This window comes from Thamnophis elegans, chromosome Z (assembly GCF_009769535.1).
Source record: "Thamnophis elegans isolate rThaEle1 chromosome Z, rThaEle1.pri, whole genome shotgun sequence".
Lineage (NCBI taxonomy): Eukaryota > Metazoa > Chordata > Lepidosauria > Squamata > Colubridae > Thamnophis > Thamnophis elegans.
The window spans coordinates 117,009,757-117,031,676 of NC_045558.1; the positions used below are offsets into that span (position 1 = coordinate 117,009,757).

The 21,920-nt window shown below is 41.8% G+C and overlaps 1 protein-coding gene across 6 annotated transcripts in view; it reads right to left on the minus strand.

Annotated features, from left to right (window-relative positions):
* Window positions 1–21,920, minus strand: part of TEAD2 (TEA domain transcription factor 2) — a 27,663-nt gene extending 5,743 nt beyond the window's left edge. Inside the window, exons 1-10 of one of the 6 annotated variants that reach the window (XM_032235370.1) lie at window positions 21,563–21,920; window positions 9,560–9,761; window positions 8,693–8,757; window positions 8,507–8,569; window positions 7,736–7,864; window positions 6,692–6,753; window positions 6,527–6,591; window positions 5,867–6,003; window positions 4,139–4,309; window positions 1,908–1,970 (exon numbers count right to left, since the gene is read on the minus strand). In XM_032235370.1, the coding sequence (XP_032091261.1) occupies window positions 1,908–1,970; window positions 4,139–4,309; window positions 5,867–6,003; window positions 6,527–6,591; window positions 6,692–6,753; window positions 7,736–7,864; window positions 8,507–8,569; window positions 8,693–8,757; window positions 9,560–9,707 (903 nt within the window). In that variant the 5' untranslated portion in view covers window positions 9,708–9,761; window positions 21,563–21,920. Of the gene's footprint in view, window positions 1–1,805; window positions 1,971–4,138; window positions 4,310–5,866; window positions 6,004–6,526; window positions 6,592–6,691; window positions 6,754–7,735; window positions 7,865–8,506; window positions 8,570–8,692; window positions 8,758–9,559; window positions 9,762–13,556; window positions 13,650–20,931; window positions 21,527–21,562 lie in introns of those variants that run through there. The other 5 variants (XM_032235369.1, XM_032235366.1, XM_032235368.1 and 2 more) reach the window with 5 other exon arrangements.

Below are 21,920 nucleotides of genomic sequence, written 5' to 3' on the forward strand. Positions count from 1 at the left end.
AGCTCTGTTTTTTTTTTTAAAAAACAATGCCTTTGATCTGAAAGCCTTTCCTGCCCAAGCCCAAAAATAATCAATTCCTGGGGTTTCGTTTGCTTAAGATACAAAAAAGATGATTAGAGATGATTATATAGAACTCACATTCACTATGAGGGCCTGATTTAATTATGATACCCCCTGACGCGATAGATCCGATCTTAAAGTCAGCAAACAGAACAGATTATGATCTTGCTGGCTGGGGGATTATGGGAATTCAACTCCAGTTACAGGTAAAGAGGACAAGTGTTAGAAAGACTAGTCTAGACCAAGACATTCACAGCGTGAAAAGTAGCTGTAGTTTGGTTCTCTGTATTGAGAGTCCTGAACTTTCTCTTGGAGAAGGATTGAGGAAACCCAAAGGAATTACAAGGAGATCCTCAGAGGAATTCCTAGCGAACTTTCTCCTATTGATTATTTCCCTCGCCCATTCTTTATCTTCTAAGATCAGGCAAGATGAACTTTGTGTGGTCCCTCCAGACTACAATTCTTTTGCCAACTCCGTAAGTCAGATTCCAAAATAGCAATAGCAATAGCATTTAGACTTATATACCACTTTACAGTGCTTTAAAGCAGTTTACAGAGTAAGCATATTGCCCCAAACAATTTGGGTCCTCATTTTACCCACCTCAGAAGGATGGAAGGCTGAGTCAACCTTGATCCTGGTGAGATTTGAACTGCCAAATTGCAAGTAGCCGGCAGTCAGCTCCCAGTACTGCATTCTAATCATTGTGCCACTGTGGCTCATATAAAGTGCTACAGATTTTGTCTCTAGCCAATGAACACTGAGAGAAAAACCCCATATATTTGTGTCTATTTATTTTTATTTTATTTATTGGTCAAATGAAAATTACGAATTCAAGCAAAATGAAAAATAAATAAAAATAAAATGTGACAGGGATGATAGGCACATTAGTGCACTTACGCATACACCCTTAGGAATTAGTATTACAATAACAGAGTTGGAAGGGACTTTGGAGGTTTTCTAGTCCAACCCACTGCTTAGGCAGGAAACCTTATACCATTTCAGACAAAGGGTTATCTAATCTCTTCTTTAAAACTTCCAGTGGCTGAGAATCCACAGCTTTTGAAGGCAAGCTGTTCCACTGATTAATTGTTCTAACTGTCAGGAAATTTCTCTTCAGTTCTAAGTTGCTTCTCTCCTGGATTAGTTTCCACCCATTGCTTCTTGTTCTACCCTCAGGTGCCTTGGAGAATAGCTTGACTCCCTCTTCTCTGTGGCAGCCCCTGAGATATTGGAACACTGCTATCATGTCTCCTCTAGTTCTTCTTTTCATTAATCTAGACATACTCAGTTCCTGCAACCGTCCTTCATATGTTTTAGCCTCCAGTCCCCTAATCATCTTTGTTGCTCTTCTCTGCAATCTTTCTAGAGTTTCAACATCTTTTTTACGATAAGCTTCCCAGAAGTTGATTACAATTAAAATGGTGAAATTTTGTAGCAGAGACAACGTAATCAGATAAGATGTTCAAGGCTTTGATGACATTTCCAGTCTCCTTCACTCTTTCTCCTGGAGAATGTTATGTTGCCCCAGCAAGCCAAGGCCAGATAATGCTGTGCACACGCCAAATACAGTAAACAGATGTGGAACAAGGCAGCTTTTTAGCATAGTTGCATGCAACAACCTTGACATTTTATGAGTGGGTTTCTTAGCTATACATTTAAACATCCTGCTCCCCACATGCCACCCTGGCTTGTCCCAACATGGCCACCCTCATTTCTGCCCTTAGTCTCAGAGCTCCACCCTCACCTCACCCACCTCCAGTTTTTCCACCACCTGTTTGCCAAACGAGCAGACTTTGGAGGTGCAATTGAGAGTCAGAGCCCGTGGGCCCTCGTATCGACTGCTCACCCCATAGAAAGCCCCTCCTGAGCCTCCAGGTTCTTCTCCAAGGAGGGAAAAGCTTAGGTCAGCCTAGAGGCAAAAGATTGGAAAACAGAATCAGAACTATTTTTATAACTGATGCAAGGTTGGGACAAAGCTAGTCTCTAAAGCAGTGGTCCCCAATCTTTGTGGCCCAGCTGGGAAGAGGAGAGGGGGACCGGTCTGCACAAGCAGTACACTGGCACATGTACGTGCAGCTCAATTTACATGAATCGCAGGTATGCAGCTGAACTTGAGCAAATGCCAGGCTGGCGTGCACATATGCGCGTGCCCATCAGCCTGTTGCTTGCACAGGTTGAGCTTCATGTGCATGCACGTGCTCCAGCCAGCCACTCACGTGACCCAATTCCAAATACACCATGGCCTGGTAGTGGGCTGAGGCCTAAGGGTTGCAGACCCCTGCCCTAGAGCAGTGCAATGACATTCCCGGTTATTAAAGCAACATATCTATTTATTTCAGAAGCTGGGACAAAACAGCAGGTAAAAAGGCACTGCTCACCGTATCGGCCCCGCTTATAATTTTCTTAGAAAATACAGGTAGTCCTCAACTTACGACCACAACTAGGACCAGAATTTTTGCTGTTAACCAAAGAGGTTGTTCAGTGAGACATGCCCAACTTTGCAATGATTTCAGCCGTTAACCGAAGAGGTTGTTCAGTGAGACATGCCCAACTTTGCAATGATTTCAGCCATTTTTGTTAAATGAATCACTGCAGTTAAGTGACTCACATGGTGGTTAAGCAAATCCAGCTTTGCCCATTGACTTGCTTGTGATCCCAGAACACTGCAGAAATCATAAAGTGTCTCATTTTTGAGATCACATGACTACAGGGATGCTGCAAGGGCAAAAACAGGCCATAAACAATCTTTTTTTGAGTGCTGTTGTAACTATGAACAGTCACTAAATAAATTGTTAAGTCAAAGGCTGCCTATATAGAATTCTGGATTACGTGCAGCATATATCCCAGAGTCTAAGAAAAGCATAAATAATAAAAGCAGAAGCAAAAATTATTTCTGATTTAGCACAAGTGATAAATATCTTACATTACATTCACTTGTTGTTGATTTTAAAAATAATGATGTTATTTGAACATGAGGATGTGACTTGGAGCACTGTATTGTGGGAGAGTGAATATGTGGCTGGGAAAGTAATATAAAGATTTAATGCATCCAACAGTTCTAACATTTGTTCTTGATATAAAGTTGTCTAAGGTGACTTTTAATTATACCCAGGGTCAGAATCCAAATATCTCAGCAACAGTTTTAATGACAAAGCCTTCCTGTTTCTAATTTACTAGCTGTGAGGAAGTAGGATTTGAGGATTGCCACTCTTCATAATTGAAAAGGGATTTGGACTGAGGTCAAATACCAACCAACAAGATGACGTTTAATTCATTAGCTTAGTTTTAAACTCAGTCTTGAGAATGACTTGATTACTGCTGTTAACCAACAAGCACATGTGTATTTCAGCAAGCCATTTTGAGAGGTGCGGGATGACCGTCTTCAGATATAAGTAATCCTTGACTTACAACAGTTCACTTAGTCACCCTCAAAACAACAATGGCACTGAAAAAAAGCGACTTATGACTGTTTTCTACACTTACAAATATTCCCATCCTCATGTGATCAAAATTCAGATGCTCGGCAACTGATTCATATTTATAACAGTTGCAGTGTCCTGAGGTCATGGGACTACCTTTTGCGACAAGCCAAGTCAATGAGGAAGCCAGATTCGCTCAACAACTGTGTTACTAACTTAACTAGTGCACTGATTCACTTAACAACTGTGGCAAGAAAAATGGTAAAAGGGGACAAAAGTCACTTAACAGTGGTCATACTTAGCAACAGAAATGTTAGGGGCAAATGTGGTTATGTGTCAAAGACTACCTGTATAATCTAACTGCCAGCTCAGAACATCTAAAATATGGATAAGCAACTTGCAAATGTTTGAACTACAACTCCTACAAGTCCTTGCAACTTGCCATACTAATCAGAGCAGATAGGGTTCAAAGTCCAAAACATCTGGAATACATCAATTGGTTGCCTGCCTCTGCTTCAAATCTATCTACTGACCCCTGCTATCTGGATACTAATACCAACAAGACACACTGTTTCATGGGAGCTCTGACCATAGGTCCCAGGGGAACCTGCTTGTATTCCTGATGGTTTGGGAATTCAATGAGCAAAAGAGTTCTTACCCAGAATTTAACCAAGAAGAAAGCATGAGGAGGGCCTTGATCGTACAGATCTCGCAATCCACCTCCTTCCTCTGGAAATTTGTCATAGATTTGGCGTATGTCCACCATCTCAAGGGGTGGCTCACACATGGGTGTTGGATCAATGTGAACAAAACGATGCTGCTCCTTAAACTATGGAGAAGAGAAAGGGAAGCCAGAGCTGTCAGATGAACATAGCCTGCCTTATCTCACAAACTGCTTTCTGGAGCTCTCAGGAACTTGCTGAGAGGCAGGAGAGGCATGCCAGAGGGTGTCCACTCTGAATGCAAAGATGCACCAGAGGGAAAGGATGTTGCTTACTAGTGACAATAGCAATAGCAATAGCAGTAGACTTTTATACCGCTTCATAGGGCTTTCAGCCCTCTCTAAGCGGTTTACAGAGAGTCAGCATATTGCCCCCAACAATCTGGGTCCTCATTTTACCCACCTCGGAAGGATGGAAGGCTGAGTCAACCCTGAGCCGGTGAGATTTGAACTGCTGAACTGCTGATCTAGCAGTAGCCTGCAGTGCTGCATTTAACCACTGCGCCACCTTGGCTCTTGGACAGCAGAGCATTACACTATTGCAAGGTTGGGACTCATTCAGCAATTTCAAAATTTGCATGCAATGGCATCTCTCTAACATACTGTCATTAATAGGCCTAGCCTTTCCAACTTGGAACCCCTCAGACATCCTGGAATGAACTTTCAGTGCAGTTAAGTGGCCATGCAATAGGTCAGGGGTGTCAAACCCGTGTCATCATGTCATCATCACATGACGTATCAGGACTTTCTCCTCCTTCAATAACCCAGGGGTAGGCATGATGCATCTGGTCCGTGGGTCACAAGTTTGACACCCTTGAGACAGGTGAAGGTTTTTTTCAGATAAGCTTGCTAAACCAGCATAGTTTTCATACATGCAGAAGGGAGTTGAGAGACAGAAGTTAACTAAAAAGCAGCATCTGCACATTGGATTTGTATTTGTATGTATCCAACCTTTTTTGTTTGAAATTCATGCTTTCAGACCTTAGTGCAAGGTTCATCAATCTTGGCAGGTTGAAGACATGTGGACTTCAACTCCCAGAACTTAGCCAGTGCGGAATTCTGGGAGTTGAAATCCACATGTTTCCAAGTTACCAAGATAGAGAAACATTGCCTTAATGTGTTGGGTGAAACCAACTATTTATGATGTATTCAATAAATCATGGTTAAGCAAATGCTAACTCATAAATACATTTACCTACTATTACTAAGACCTAAGCTAACATTTTCATCTCAAACTTCCTGCCAAAATCAGACGATTAGGTTTTATACTGTACAATTTTTCAGGTTTGACTTCCAGATGCTAGCATCTTAAATTCTATTTTTACTTCATTGTGTTCCTTTACCTTTGTTCCCAATTCATTCTAACTGATCGTGCTAACCTATCTTTCCTCCAAGAACTCTGTCCTATTTATCCTGTCTTTCCTGGATGAAATAAAGAATATTTTTTTTCTTATGATTCTCTTAATAACTCTGGAGCATCAGGTAGGAAGACTGTTACTCTCCCAAATTGGTTACTGAGTTTCACATACCAAGCAAGACTTAAAGCATAATTTCTCTAGCTTTAATCTTATAGTCAGTTTTACCATTCCTGAAACTTTTCAAACCAAGTTTAGCAGATGTTAACAGCAAGGGAGCATTGAAGGGGTATATGTGCACCGGTTCTACCATAGCTAGTTCGTTCTGCCACTCCATAAAAGCAGTAAACTCCACCAGTCGAAGTGTTTCTGTACCAATATGACTCCTTGGCCAAGAGGTAGTTGTGCTGGGGAGACAAGAGTCCATCCCTGGGGTTGTGGGATAACCTGAAAAGCCAAGAGAAAAAGACTTGTGGCTAATGGAACACATCCCCATGTTTAGTAGTATAGGCAGTCTTCACTTAATGATGGTTATTAATAATGGTAATTGGGACCAGCAAACCATACAGTTATAAAGAGTGACATTAGACGACTGCATTGACTTATGATGGCAGTTGTGGCAGCCAATCGTGCATGGTTACAGCTTCCCGTGTTTATGGGATTGCCATTTGCAATCTTCTGCTGGCTTCCTCATTGACTTTGCTTATTGGAAGCCAGCAGAGAAGATCACAAATGGTGATCACATCATCACAAGAAGCTGCAGCATCATAACTGCAAGTTGGTTGCCAAGCATCTGAATTACAATCATGTGTCTATGTGGATGCTGTAACGGTCACAACGATGAGGACCTGTATAAGTCCCCTTCGTTCAGTTCCAATCGTAACTTGGAACAGTTGCTGAACGAATAGTTCTTCCACGAGGACCACCTGTAAAGTAACAAATGGGTGAAGGAAATAGGAGTAATCCTTACCTGGGGCAGCAGTTGATGCTGCAATTGGTGTGATGGAATATGGGGCCTGGAGGTTGGCCTCGATACTGAAGAAAGGGAGGACACATAATAGTAGCAATTCAGCAGAAAATGCTCCAGAGATAGACATAAACATGCTGGTTGCAAAAAGATCAATCCAAAACTTACTCTGGAGTAGTTTGGCCTTGGTTTACATCCCCAGCCCAGAAATGGAAAAGGTCTGTGGGTTGCTGAAACCAGAAAGAACATTTAAAATATTCCTACCATTTCTGCATTATATAATATAAAGCAAATTTCTTTTACAAATATGGAAATGTTATTTAATTGACTCAAATAGTACCCATGATTAAACGTAATGATAATTAGTTTTTAAAGGCATGCAAGTTTTAGAGATTGCAAACACCAAGTTAGAAAAAGCATTATCTTATATCAATAAAACAGAATACTTGCTATGATAGAGGCATAAATCATCAGAAAGCATGATTTGCTTAAAAATATTCTGATAAACCTGATGCCAATTTATCAATTACAGGTAGTCCTCAATTTATGACTATAATTGATCCTGGAATTATGGTCATAAAACATGCCAGTCATTAAGTAGTCATCATGTGACCAACCCAATTTAACAGCTTTTTGTGTTGATCATTACATGAATAGTCATGATTATTAAGCAAACCCATTGTCTTCACTGGGCATTTTGTGCTGGAAACCAGAAGCAAACGCCAATTTCCGACACAAAATGTCATAAATCATGGTGATGTGACCACAGGATGCTGCAAACAGCTGTAAATATGAACTTCCTAAGCTCCCAAAATACAATCACATAACTGCAATGGGGGACTGCGCATCAGAACTTCGACTCTAGGTCATAAGTATCTATTTTGGGGTCTGTTGCAAGTCAAGGACTACATGCAGAGGCAAATAACTAAAGTCAAGGACTATCTATAGAGAGCCATATAACTAATCAACAGAGAGTTATTTCACCAGACAAATGTTCTACTTAAGCAGGTGACTTAACAATGTGGTCTTTCCTCAGACAATGCTTTCAGAAAAAGCATGGAGAAAATTCCTGGAAATCCCCCAGATTCTTTAGGGGAAACTAAGCGTTAAATGCAGAAAACTCCAATCTGAAATCTGCAGCATGAGAGTTCCCCCAAAAAAGAGCTCGAGAGAAATCCCAGCTCACAGCTTTTCCCCTCACATAATGCTTACAGTGGTGGTGCTGGATGGATAGTTGGGTTCAGACAGGCCTAGTTTCTCCTGGAGGACAGTGGCCGAAACAAGCTGAGCAGAAGACATGGCTGCCATACTCTGCAGTGCTTTGTCCTTTGCCACTTGATCCTGGGAGGCAGAGTGAGGCAGGAAAGAGAGACGCATTCTGTGTTTTAGGAGATCATTTCTCTTGCTTTATGAACTTATGTTGCCCTTTCCACATAGATTGCTCTACCAAGGAAATCTTGCATACATTGAAATTGTTGTGGGCGTCCTGAGAAGTGTCATTCAGGGATATCCACAACTTTGCCTGCCTGCCTGTTTTCCTTCCTTCCTTCCTTCCCTCCCTCCGTGCTCCTAGCACTCCTCTATTCATCACCAACCTCACACATACGTACCTGTCAACTTGCTGCTTGCACGGCCAAGTTCCCCTATCTCCCCCACCCACCAGTTAGATCGCCAAGCCGCAAAGGTTGAGGACCACTGGTATTTGCTTATACAATTTTACTGGAATGCAGTCAAACTCAGATACCCGAAACTATCTCTTTCCTTATCTGCTGTGACCCTTTCAACCTGCCCTGGAATGGATGGGTACAGAAGATTAGCAAAAGATGACATTTTGCATAAATACTGACTTTAGATACTTTATCTGGTACAGAACCAATAAAATATTAATACAGTGTTCACCCAGTTCATTATGTGTCATTCTTTCAGCAGGACAGTCATATGAGCTTAGCATGAATTAGTCAAAAGTGATAGGAAATCTCTCACTTTGAACTTGGTTTGAATTTCTCGTGTTTTTCTCCGGGCCAACACCTGGATGTGACTGGAGACCTGAGAAAGGATTCAGAGAGAGATAAAAAACATAAAACGGTTTGAAGGAGAAAGTGGCAGATTTCATTCCAGCTCCCTCAATTCTTATGGCTTACAGCTCCCGGTCCAAACCCTCTTGTTTACCTGTTTTCTTGTCCGTATTTTCCCAGTCCTCAACTTGATGTAACGGGCAATGAGCTCATTACGACCTGCAAGAAAAGAAAAGAAATGGGAAAAGAGAAAATGAGAAAAAGTTGGAAAATAAAAAATATTATCTGCCATTGTGAGGTCCATTATTGGTAAACTAAATGGCTATATTAGCAGAGGGAAAACTTGGATCTCAGATGTCTCAAATTCTGGATCATTTGGATAAGTAGGTACCCAGATTTTATATTTTAGAGATAGCTAGCTATCTGGCTGGTTAGCTGATGGATGGATGGCTGAGGAGTGAATGGATGGATGGATGGATGGATGGATAGCTGGATAGATAGATCTGCCCATGTCATGTACCATAAATCTGAGTATACACAGAACAATGTCATTAAAAACACAACAAAAGCTCCCAGCACCCCAAATACATTTCTACACACCCAGATTCAAATGTTATTGGGCTCTTAACTTCATTCATCACTCTGGCTGGAGAATTCTGGGAGTTGAAGTCCACATGTCTTAAGGTTGCCAAAGTTGAGAAATATTGTTATAACTCTAAAATGATGGTTCTGCTTTGTTTTTATGAGAGCCTCGAGAAGATTCATTGCACACAATTTTGCTTCATTCAGGACTATGCCATCCGAACAGCTGACTTTGCTTTTATCTTTATGTCTTTGGAGAGATTAGAAGCTTGTTCATTGTTTTTTTTAAATTGAACCTAATCCTATGTATTTTTAAAAAAATGTATTCTGTAGCATCCATAAGGAATCATAGGGTTGGAAGGGATCTTAGCGGTCTTCTAGTTCACCCCTACTCAGTGCAGGAATGGAAATTCTGGATAGGGCTCACATGTCTACCTACCATACATCTTCCCTTCATCTGAAAGAATGATTTTGCGCCTCCCGCAGGGTGGGTAAATTGCCAGCGCCTCCTGGAAACTCTGCTCGATGTCCGGGCTCCACACTCCTTCTGCATCATTATCCAGAACCTTTTCCCCAGCATCCCCCATCTCTCTGGAGGGGCTGGTCGCCTTTGCCCAGCTCTATAATGCCAGGAGAGATACCTAGAAGGAGAGAAGCCGAAGAAATGCTGAATCTGAATTAAGGCTTCGCAAAGCCAATTCAACATCAGCAAAAGAGAAAGTGGTCCATTCAAGGAACTGTTTCCAACCTAATCTTTTCTAGATACAGGTAGTTCCTAGACTTACAACCATTCGTTTAGTGACCATTTAAAATTATAACAGCATGGGAAAAAATGACCGAAGTTCATTTTCACATCTCCCTGGTCATGTGATCAAAATTCGGATATATGACAATTGGCATATATGGTAATTGTAACATCCTGGGGTCATGTGATCACCTTTTGTAACCTTCTGATAAGAAAATCAATGGGGAAGCAAGATTCACTTAGCAACTGTGTTACTAACTTAACAACAGCAGTGACTCAGCAAATAACAGTGGCAAGATGGGGCAAAATCCACTTAACAACTGCCTTGCTTAGTAACAGAAAATTTGGGCTCAGTTGTGCTTCTAGGTCGAGGATTCCAATGGATTACCATTGGATTGCAGATCCTATCACGTTGAGCTAGCAGAGTCAAAACAGAGGTGTTGAAGTAGGAAAAAAAAAACTAAAAACCAGCTCTCCACACATCCTCAATTTGGGTCTCCCAGTTTTATTGCTTTGATCATACATTTGGAGCTGGTGGAGGAGAGAAGAACTGGACTCCACCATCATTTGAGGGCCCAAAGCCAAGAACATCAGAGATACATGATTTTGTGTGGCCGCTCTGAAAAGACAGAATGTTTGCAAAGCTGATATAAGTGAAGAGAGAGAGAGCACCGGCTTATAGATGGGCTAAGAACCAGACCTTCATACGAGTTGGCACCATTTATTCTAGACCAGTCAGGCTTGAAAAACAGGGTTCAGTTCTCTTGTTTTAGAAAGACAACAAAGAATTTGGTTGCTGACAACCCATCACTACGCACACTTTGTTTTCACCATTTTTGTTTAAATAGGAAGATGGTATCTGTTGGTATAAAAAAAAAATTCCTTCCTTCCACCATATTTACAATCCACCCTAATCCCAAAATACCCAGGGCAGCCCTCAAAATCATCCAAGAGAAAACCAAAACCACCATCATAAGTAAACTTGAACAACAACAAAAATAACTACTACAAAAAGCAAAGTTTAGACTCCAGATAAAAATTAAGTTTGACTTACACTCAGCTGGGACTGAAGATTGAAACAAAACAATTTTAACCTTTTTTAAAAAAATGTGGTAAAATGGGGGTTGCATTTAATGGGGGGGGGGTGTTATACCATAAGCAGGCGTTGGCTGACATATCCTGATGCTGTGGAGTTGCTTTAAAGCCTTTGCATTGAGCATGAAAGCCTAACAGCAAATGAAGAAGTGACTTTAATATATATATTATATTGCCAATAATCTTGCTACTAGATTTTATACTAGCTGCAGTTTTAGATTATCTCCAAAGTCAGCTGCAGGTCAAACCCATTGTGAAGACCATCTCAATAGCGACTAAGGCACGATCAATATATGAATGAACAATAGTGGCAGATATTGAAATCACCAGGGGTGGTAATCACTTACCTTCCCTACTGGTTTGCAAAGTGAGCATGCACACTTCGCTTGCACACACCATGTCCACGCATGCCCTCCGCCTTCCGCGCATGCACTTTGCCTAAAAAAAGATCTAAATGGGATGCTGTAGAGCCAGGGTAGATGGGCGAGGCCACCTGTGATTTCCACTATGGTTCAGGCAAACTGGTCTGAACCAGTAGAATACCACCACTGGAAATCACTAAATAACCAGTTCTAAAATCAGCAACAAAAAAGGATCTTTAGACATATCTTTATATCCATAGAGTTGAAACTAGAGATAACTATAAATTCAGAGGCAGTTAAAGTTTTCTTTACCAGGCAAATTTAAATTCTCATGTGTAAACCAATATAAATTGGATTCTGCCCTACATATTGTACCCTGCTGTGTCTCTGAGACAAACTGTCACGTAAAAAACTCCAAACTGAATAATTTCATAACAACCACGTAAGAGAACTTAGCTTGCAAGGCTAGTTTTTTTCAGCCTAGCTCAGAAGAAGCCCATAACTACATTGACCTCTATTGTTAGATATTTGTATAATTCTCAGGAGATTATAATAGCTTCTGACATCTAGTTATTCTAACAGAGAGAAGTTATTGCTGATATCTGTAGTCTAGGTTGCTGAATATACTAATGTTTGTTGGAAAACCAGAGGTGGACTTCAGTGTCAATGGTGGAACAGTTCAGTGGTGGTATTCTTATTCTTAACTGCTGATTCAGTACTACACAGGAATTATCGAGTCTGTCATCTACACCTCTATAACTGTCTGGTTTGGCTCTGCAACCAAACAAGGCAGACACGGACTTCAACGGATAATTAGAACTGCAGAAAAAACCAATTGCTACCAACCTGCCTTCCATTTAGGATCTGTATACTGCAGGAGTCAAAAAGAGGGTTGTGAAAATATCTACAGACCCCTCACATCCTGGACATAAATTGTTTCAACTTCTACCCTCAAAACGATGCTATAAGGCACTGCACATCAGAACAACTAGACACAATAACAGTTTTTTCCCCAAATGCCATCACTCTGTTAAACAACTAATTCCCAAAACAAACTATTTACTAAGACTGTATTACTATTATTCTTCTCATCCTTCCTATTACCTATGTCCTCCCAGTTATAACTATAATCCTGTTGCTTGTATCACTACAATTTATATTGTTTTTATTTGTTTCCTAGTATGATTTGATTGCTTATTAGTAACCTATGACTATGCTGGGGTACCGCAACCTTCAACGGATCCTCCCCTCACCCCTGGCACCACGCTACGAATGTCTGCCATGTAGATTCGTATATCCTCTTGGTAACTGGGCAGCAGGAGGCCTGAATGGTATGGATCACAGTCTCAGAAAGGTTATCTGCCCTCAGGACTGCCCGCTCAGCTTCCAAGCAGTTAGGCGTAGCCAGCGTAGGTCGGGGTGGTGAAGGAGGGATGGGATCATTGGCAGGAGCCACTGAGGTTCCACTGACAGATTGATCAGGTCTGCATACCACGGTTGGCGCGACCAATGGGGGGCGATTAGCATGAGCTCGGCCTCTTCCTCTATCACTTTCTGAATCACCCTCTGTATTAGGGGGGAGGGAGGGAAGGCGTACAGGAGACCACAAGGCCACCTGCACCTGAGAGTGTCCGTCCCTTCCGCACCTGGAGTCGTGTATCGAGACAGGTACCTGGGCAGCTGGTTGTTGGATGATGATGCAAAGAGATCCAGGATTGGAGTCCCCTACCTGGACGACAGTTGACGAAATATGCGGCGATTCAAGCTCCACTCCGCGGTTCAGCCTGCCACTGTTTTAGTCAGAGAGGCTGGCGGGTGGAGATGGAAGATGCAATGGACTTGGAAGTAAAGTGGGCCGTGTCCAAGGAGGCATCTGCTGTGTATTCCAGAGCTGCCTTAATTTTGTTAATGTCCCTGCAAGCCCTAGAACCTAGAATCCCTGGCCGGAAGGCGAGCCTGAAGTTGTCTCAGCCACAGAAGAGCAGAGCGACTAAAGAAGGAAGCTGAGGTGCCCGCTCTAACGGCCCAGGCTGAGGCCTGGTGACCCTTGACCAGAGTTTGTTCTGTTCTTTTGTCCTCAGGTCGCAGAGCTTCCTCCGGAGCTGCTGAGGCCTCATTGGGAGAGGAAAGGGCAATTATAGGTAAATCAATAGACGGTACCTCCAAGGCCTTGGGGAGGTCAGGAGCGACATTGAACAGGGGCTTGTCTGAAGCATTGGGGAAGGATCCGGTACCTGGAGAAGCCCATTGATTCTGGACAACGTCTATGAAGAACCTTGGTGATGGGATCACCTCCTTTTCCACCATAGGCTGGATGAAGGGTGGGTCGGTGGTGTCAGCCTTGTCAGCTTCCGAACTCTGAGGTGCCTTCAGAGAGAAAATGCCTGTGATCTTTTTGGCCTTAAAAAGGAGGGAACGAAAAACAGCGGGTTTAAACAAACCAACAAAGGGAGGTGGGTTGGGAGGTAGTCCCTCATCCTCTGAGAGATCTGAGTCTCTTGCAGGGCGTTCCTCTTCCCCGAAGACCAACGGTTGATTGGAAGTGCCGGGCAACTCGTGTGAAGACAAAGGCGAGAGATCACCATCCGTGCACCTGGAGCTAGAGGAAGAAGCAGACCTACGAGAAGCAGAACGATTAGAAGACCTGTGTTTAAGGCTGGCTGCAATACCACGTTCTATGGCCTCAGAGATCATATCAGCCATGCCTTGCGAGTAAGAACAGCGTCGGTGGGGAGTGGGAGAAATATCTTTCTGGTAGAGGGGATCCTCATCAGGAGTGACGCTCCTGCCACAATCTGAATCGTCCCCACTGTTGGCTAAAGCATCTGTGCTCCTAGCCTCCTCGGGCTGCAGGATGGATGCAGGGGAGAGGTCATCCTCCGAATCCGAAGAAAAATGGGGGGGGGGGACTGGAATGAATAGGCCCTTGGTCCTGGAATATGCGAGGTTCGGCGTGTTTGGTCTTAGACCTGGCCTTCTTAGCCAAGGCTTGAGGGACCCTGTCATCCTCCTGAAGAGATGCATCCTCCACGTCCCCCAGATTAGGCCTAGAGTCCCTGGGAGGGGGCTCTATGTTAGCAGCCAGAGCAGGCCTGTGCCTGCGGCCCCGAGGAGCAGGGGGTTCGATGGGGGCAGGGCCCAATGAAGCTGGAGGTAGTTGAGGCTCCGGAGGAGGAGAGGAGGCCATAACCAGTACTCACGTTTCCTTGACTCAAAATGGCCGCTGGATGATCTTCGCGCCAAAATTAATGGCCACTGAGGCTACAGAGCCTATGGGCCGGCACCACAAGGTAGCCGAGGCCTCACGGTGAGATTGAGCGTTTTAGGCCCTGCGGAAAGGCCGAGCAACCAGGTAAGAAGCTACGGACGCATAGAGCTTGCCAGAGCGACGATAGGGATGGCGGAGAGGCGCGGAGGCAGTCCTGTTATTCTTTCAGCGGCGGGCGGCTTTTGTGGCTGTAATGAGGCTCCCCACAGCATTCAGAGGCTCCTGGAGGCGGCTGTGGCAGTTAGAGGCGCAGACAGCAAGGCAAGGGCCTGGGATTTCCCCGCCGAGGAGAGCAGAGCCTTCTTGACTATTTCAGCTGGTTCTGCTGAAATACGAAGCCACAGAAGCCGGAGGTTTTCACAGGCAAACCTCCAATTAGGTGCGACAAGCACTCTCCAGCCCCAAAGGCTATTGAGAGACCTTACAGGAGTCCAGATTAGAGAATCAATTTAGAAAAGGCCAATTTCCTTTGTAAATTTGAAAAATCCAATTAAATTCAATTAAACTATCCAAATATTAAGAAATAGTTGAGGAGAAAGCGATTAGCACAGCCAGTTCAAATCGAACTGAGTCTAAAAAGCGGGAGCATGCTCCTCAGAGGCGATATACATATGTATATGTATATGTATATGTATATGTGTATATATATATATATATACACACACACACACACACACACACACACACATTTTTCATACCGTTATACATAAACATTTTAGGGGTGGAAACTTTTCCACTCTATACATCTTTTATTACTGGCACACTTGATTGGAAATAAAAGTAAAATCAAGCTTCAACTAAACTTTGGCCCACAAATCAGTTAAATCCATCTTTAAATGCTGACTAAATAAATAGACCTTATTCATTTAAAAAAAATTATTTAGTCACTCATCTTCTCTCAAATTCTGGATGGCTTCCTATCAACAAATAAAACAACATCACTAAAAACCAGCATTATACATAGCAATAGCACTTGGACTTCTATACAGCTTTGCAGTGTTTTACAGTCTTCTCTAAGCGATTTACAGAGTCAGCATATTGCCCCCAGCAATTTGGGTACTCATTTTACCCACCTTGGAAGGATGAAAAGCTGAGTCAACCTTGAACCTGATGAGATTTGAACTGCCAAATTGTAGGCAGCCAGCAGTCAGAAGAAGTAGCCTGCAGTACCACACTCTAACCATCGCACCACATAAATCTTTTAAAAACACAAACATGGCACCACAGTAAGACTTCCAACATCCTGGTTAAATCCTCTCATCTGCCAAGTTTTAAATGCTATTCAGAAGGCTGGAGGTGGAGTGGGTTTGAAGCCTCCTGAATCTCAAGGGGAAGGAGGTTCCATAGGGCAGGGGCTGCTATGGAAATGGCATTTTCCTTCACCCCGTAAAAAGGTAATGTTGAAGGGAAAAGACTAGGAATTTTCCCATCTTCCCTTGTAGGAAGAGCAGACATCCTTAGGGAGAGGTTGTCCTGTAGATAACCAGGCCCTATGTCATATAGCCAGCTACAACAATTCATTTAGTGACCCAAGTTACAATGGAACTGAAAAAAGTGACTTGTAACCATTTTCACACTTATGACCGTTGCAGCATCCCCATGGACGTGTGATCAAAATGCTTCGCAATATCTATGACAGCTGCAGTGTCCTGGTATGATCACTTTTTGCAACTTTTTATCAAGCAAGTCAATGGGGAAGCCAGATTCACTTAACTGTGTTACTAACAACAACTGCAGTTTATTCACTTAACTGTGGCAAGAAAAATTGTAAAATGGGTTAAAATTCAATTAACAATAGTCTCGCTTATCAGGATAAATTTTGGGCTCAGTTGTGGTTGTAAATTGAGGATTACCTATATAAAAGTAATATCCAGCACCTTGAATTACACCTGGAAGGAATCTGGGAGTGAACACAGTTTGTGCAGCAGGGATATTATACAGCAGGGGTCCCCAGCCTCCAATCCGTGGATTGAGGCAAGCATGCAAAGCTTCATTTGTGCATACACGGGATCTAGGTTGCATGTGTGAAACTATCCTCCCCCATCCCCCTGCCACCAGACTGTGGAGCCAGAAAGATTGGGGACCGCTGTTATATGGGCAAATCCAGGGGCATTTAGCACTGTGTGCAATTTCACATTCTGGACTAGTTGTAACTCCTGGGTGGTCTTCAAAAGTAGCTCCACATAAAGTGCATTGCAGTACAGGTAATCCTCGAGTTACAACTGTTTGCTGAATGACCATTTAAAGTTATGACAGATCTCCCCAGGAGTACTTATGACTTGATTATTAAATTCTAACAGCTGCCCCAACAACTTGACAACTGGCCCGCATTTATGGCTGTTTGCAATGTTCTGTAGTCACATGATCACCTTTAATGACATTTTTGCCAAAACCTGGCATTTACTTCTGGGTTTTAGCAAAATTGGCCCATAACAAACAATTGGTTTGCTTAACAACTGCAGCATGACTGCCACAAAAAAGTCACAAATTTGGACCAGTCACATGAGTGACTTGCTTTATGGCCATCATAATTTATGATTTTATTGGGCAGGCTCCATTACAGTTGTAAGACGAAAACTACCTGTAATTCAAATGGGAAGTGACAAAGTCATGAATGACCCTCTCCTTCACTTCTCCTACATCCTAAGGGAGGGGTCATATAGTAAGAAAAGTCAGGATAGCAGCCACCACAGCACAAAGCCCCCATGTTCTTCATAAGCATTGTTGCACATAAAACAGGCAGAAATCTTATCACACTGCAATGGCTGCCATCTTGATTTTTTCAAATTTACACTGTGGATCTGTAGATACCCCTGGAGAAAAGCTTTCCTTACACATACTCAGTGGACAGCCAAAACTATAAATTATACTGCAGAAAGTATTCGAGGAGTGTAATAATTATAATTATAATTATAATTCTGTAGGGAAGGGGTGTCAGAAGGAAGCGGGATTATGCTTACCAGTTAAATAAATAAGCGCTAAAGAAGCAAGCTTTTTTAAAGTGGATTAGAACAAAAGAATAGAACAGAATAACAGAGTTGGAAGGGCCTTAGAGATCTTCTAGACCAAGAGTCTCCAAACTCAGAAACTTTAAGTCTTGTGGACTTCAACTCCCAGAATTCTCCAGCCAGCCATGATGGCCAAGGAATTATGGGAGTTGAAGTCTACAAGTCTTAAAATTGCCAAGTTTGGAGACCTCTGTTCTAGACCAATCCCCTGCTGAAGCAGGAAACTCTGTACCATGTCAGACAAATGGTTGTCCAATTTCTTCTTAAAAACCTCCAATAATGGAGCACCCACATAAAGCCCTCTAATTTATAGATACTCCTTGGGGTGACCCATTGTTCCAAGAGTTTTACTTACCTAGGAATTAAGCACTGATTTGTGTTTATAACCATGGCTGTGGCTTAGCATAACATAAACCCAACCAATTGTGGTTTATTCAATAAACAATGGTCAAACTTAACTCAGATTACCACAAGGAAGCTGTAACTAGCTTTCAGTGCCTCTTTGATAATCCCCGAGGCTGGCACTCAGAAAGTATCATGTTGAGAAATGACACAGATCTGAAATACAATTTTCTAAAGGGTAGATCAAATTCCCCCTCCCCTTCCTGAGTGGAAGTTCAACATATACTAATTAAGCTTCCTCCAGAGAAACTATATCCAAGAAAGAAAGAAAGAAGGAAGGAAAAAGAAAGAAAGAAAGAAAGAAAGAAAGAAAGAAAGAAAGAAAGAAAGATCAACCCACCTTCTCTTTGCCCCCTCCCAACCTTTGCTGTTTCTTGTCAAGTTGAAACCCAGTTCTCTGTTACTCCAGTTCAAATGACCTCTGGAGCACAGTTCATCACAAGACAAAGAAGCCCACCAGCCTGGATTACATCTTGCATTAAAGACAGGAAGGGGGTTAGCTCTTTCATCTCCAATCAGATTTTTCCTCTTCTTTTTACACACAGCATTTGGGCCTCTGTTTCCTTTGCTTCATCAGCCAAAAGGCTCCAACAGCTACAGACAAAATAACTTTTTTTTACAGTATTATGAATATTTTACAAAGCACTAAATCACTTCCCTGGTGTAAGATTAATCACAGCTCCCACCTTTCTGAAAGCTGGGCCAAAGATATGCGTTTGTGGAAATTAAAACAACTGGTTTGTTTTGACTGCTTTTAAGTTTTTTGACTGCTTTTGAGAATCAATTTCCAAGTACGGTTAGGGAGGAAAGCTGTTATTTTGAGGAACATCCCTTCAACAAAACTGCGCTTCATACTTCCTGGGAGTGTTTCCCATGCAATTGGATTTCCTATTTCAACCCTTGAAACTTCAAAACCACTAATATATTTTCTATAAATATACTTTCTAATATATTTTCTAAATATATTTTCTAAATATACTAATATATTTTTAGAAAGAGGCCTAGTTCTGAAGCAGTGAGCCATAGAAAGATCTAGATCAAAGGTAACTTATGTGTCGCTCACAGAAAAAAAAGTGAGTCCAAAAAAGGGTACCTGGCAAACACTTGATTTACCAAAGAAAAAGAAATTTTAAAAAACTTGAAAGATGCAACAATTTGCTTCTTTATGGATAAATATTTTCAAAGCAACAGTATCAAAACATACAGGGGAAGAAAATAGATGCTGAATTGGGCTTGGTAAGTGCTATTACAACACATACCTAAAGTAGTAATTGCCAAAGAAGATGACTGTACAGTTCAGCTGTGACAGAACAAAGCTGAAGGGTTTTACTATAGAAATGAGTCAACCATTCTAAGATGACGTCAATTGCCACCCTAATTCTATATTCTTGCTACAGCAAGTCCACACATGAAGATAAAACAAAGAACTGGAAAATGCATGAGTGAAGGGGTGAGATCACTCCAGGTAATTGTAATGCAGAAGTGCGCCACTAGCAGTGTTTTGATTTACTTTATGGAGGTTATTTAAAAAAAATAAGAAGTGGTTTACAGTTGCACAGGAAGTTAAGAAAAGCAGGCTGCTTGTGCACTCCACACAGCAGTAATGGGCCCCAGCCTTATCCAGTAATTTGAGTAACATAAGCACCCATGTGAAAGGTCATGTTTGTTTTTGGAACAAGTCACATCAAGGTCTTGGGCAAATGGAAACTGCTGTAGCCAAATCCCTCTCTGTTTTAGAGAGAGAGGGAGAGATAGCGGGGGAAGAGAGAGAGAATTAGGCCTTCTCTCCTTTGAAAGCAATCATTACAAATGCAGAAAGCACCACACACTCACATTAGTAATCATCATATCAAACATCCCATATGAAACATGACAATCTAATCACAATTCTATGTTCATCTCTGCAAGAAAGAGAGAAAACTTTGGAGAGTACCATAATGACATTGCCGGTGCTACCTGTATTCTGAAATACATCGACTGGGGAAACATTTTTTTCGCTTTTAAATCCCTGCTATCAACTCAAGTTGCATCATTAAAAAAAAACACAGTCCTCCTAGAGGCTGTCCTAAAATCTCTTCCTAACTCTGATGTAAGCATCTATCAGAACAGCATGGGGGAAATTGAACAGACAAAGATACAAAACTGGAAGATAGGGATCTATCAGTACATTTATGATTTATGGTATATTGTCAATGATCTCTGACCCCCATGTGGTTTAACCCAACAGCAATAGAAAGGCTATTGACCTATATCTGTACAGTTACTGGAGCCTCAGTATTCCTGGCTATAAAATGAAGTTTTATCTATGCTGGTAGGCAATTTTGTTCCTCAAAATTGGAAGTAAAAATGAGCAAGTAGAAAATAGGTACACGACTAGATCTCCTGAACCATGCACAAAAATCACAGTAAATCAAAAATCAGGAATGGAACTTAAAGTTTACTTATTGATAAATCCCTGAGTTCTATTAAAAAGCAAAGCTCATTCCCTCCCCCGCTTTTCCCCAGTTATTTTCTTCTGGCAGAGAATACAATCCCTGGAAATTACACACAACAGAATGTCAAACTTGGGACTTCCTACTGCCACAGAATGCAAGAAATTACTTTTGCGTTAGCCTGCATGGATCCAGATTACAGGTTCTTCGCTGTTCAATGAATTATTTTTTAAAATGCTCAGTCTAATGATTTATAATTGGAAAAGTTTTCAACTTGTTGATACCGTTCTGAATTCTGACATGCCCACTGCTTTAAAGTTATCCTCCGTCATCCTGTTCAAGATTATCATTATTATGTACTCACAAATAAGAAATATTATTCTTGCAGCTCTTATTATTTTTATTGGCTGCCAGCTATTATTGTGGCTATGCATCCCTGCCTGAATTACAGCCCAGTTTCCCAAGACTAATAAAATGTAATCAACAGTGTAGAACTTACCCTCAATTGAAACTATCAAAGCAGATCCTGTTTGCCCAAACCCCCCCACCACTACCACTAGCACCAATGTTGCACACTCAGACTTGGCTTAAAAACAAAACATTATCAGTTCCCTCCCCTTTCTCCAAACAAAGAAAAACGTCCAGGTACACAATCCATGTATACAAATGATTGATCTTTTTCTCCAGGTTTTCTCCTCTCTCGGGTATAATACTTTTTCCCTCATGTAAACAGAGCTCCCAATTTGCTCTTTAAGAACACAGAACGAAAGTAAGACATACTCTATGTGAACAATCTTCTGCAAACGGACACTCATATTTAGGTTAACAAAATTAGGTGACAAATACTGGTTTTTAGAAATATCAATTGAGAAATAAAAGCAACAGTTCTACATATATACCTCCTTAAAATCCCAGACCATCCCCCACATTTAAATTCAAGGGTTAACATATTTCCCCCACCTCACAAATACAGAAAGTTAATTGCAGTATTACTTTCCTGCTCTGCAGCAGAATCCAATTTTTAAATCAGTATCTTTTCTAATAGTACTTGTTCCCAACAAGAATCTGATTAATCACTGTTTTTGTTTTTTTTAAAAGGATGCATTGGAAGGGAAAAGAGTCTTACTTACTTTCAGAAGACACTCAAGAGCTTGGTTTTGTGTGTGCTAGTGGAGGAGAACAGGGGAAAAGGAAAGGAAAAACTTTATCTGAACTTTGCTTTATTAAAAAAAAAAAGTTGTAAAGGTCAAGGGAGAAAAAAAGGGAGAGATAATAATGAAGCGCTCCACTGGCAGGGTTAATTTTGGCTCCTCCAAGAAGTTACTGCCCACTCATTAGGATTCAAAAAAAAAAATAGAAGAAGAGCTAAGATGTGGTAGTGTACGCAAAGAAGCAACAGGCCTGCGTGGTATTTTGGAAAGGTGACAGTTTTCCTCTGGAATCCTTGGAATGAAGCAGAGGAATTAAATTAGCAGCAGTGAGTCAGTT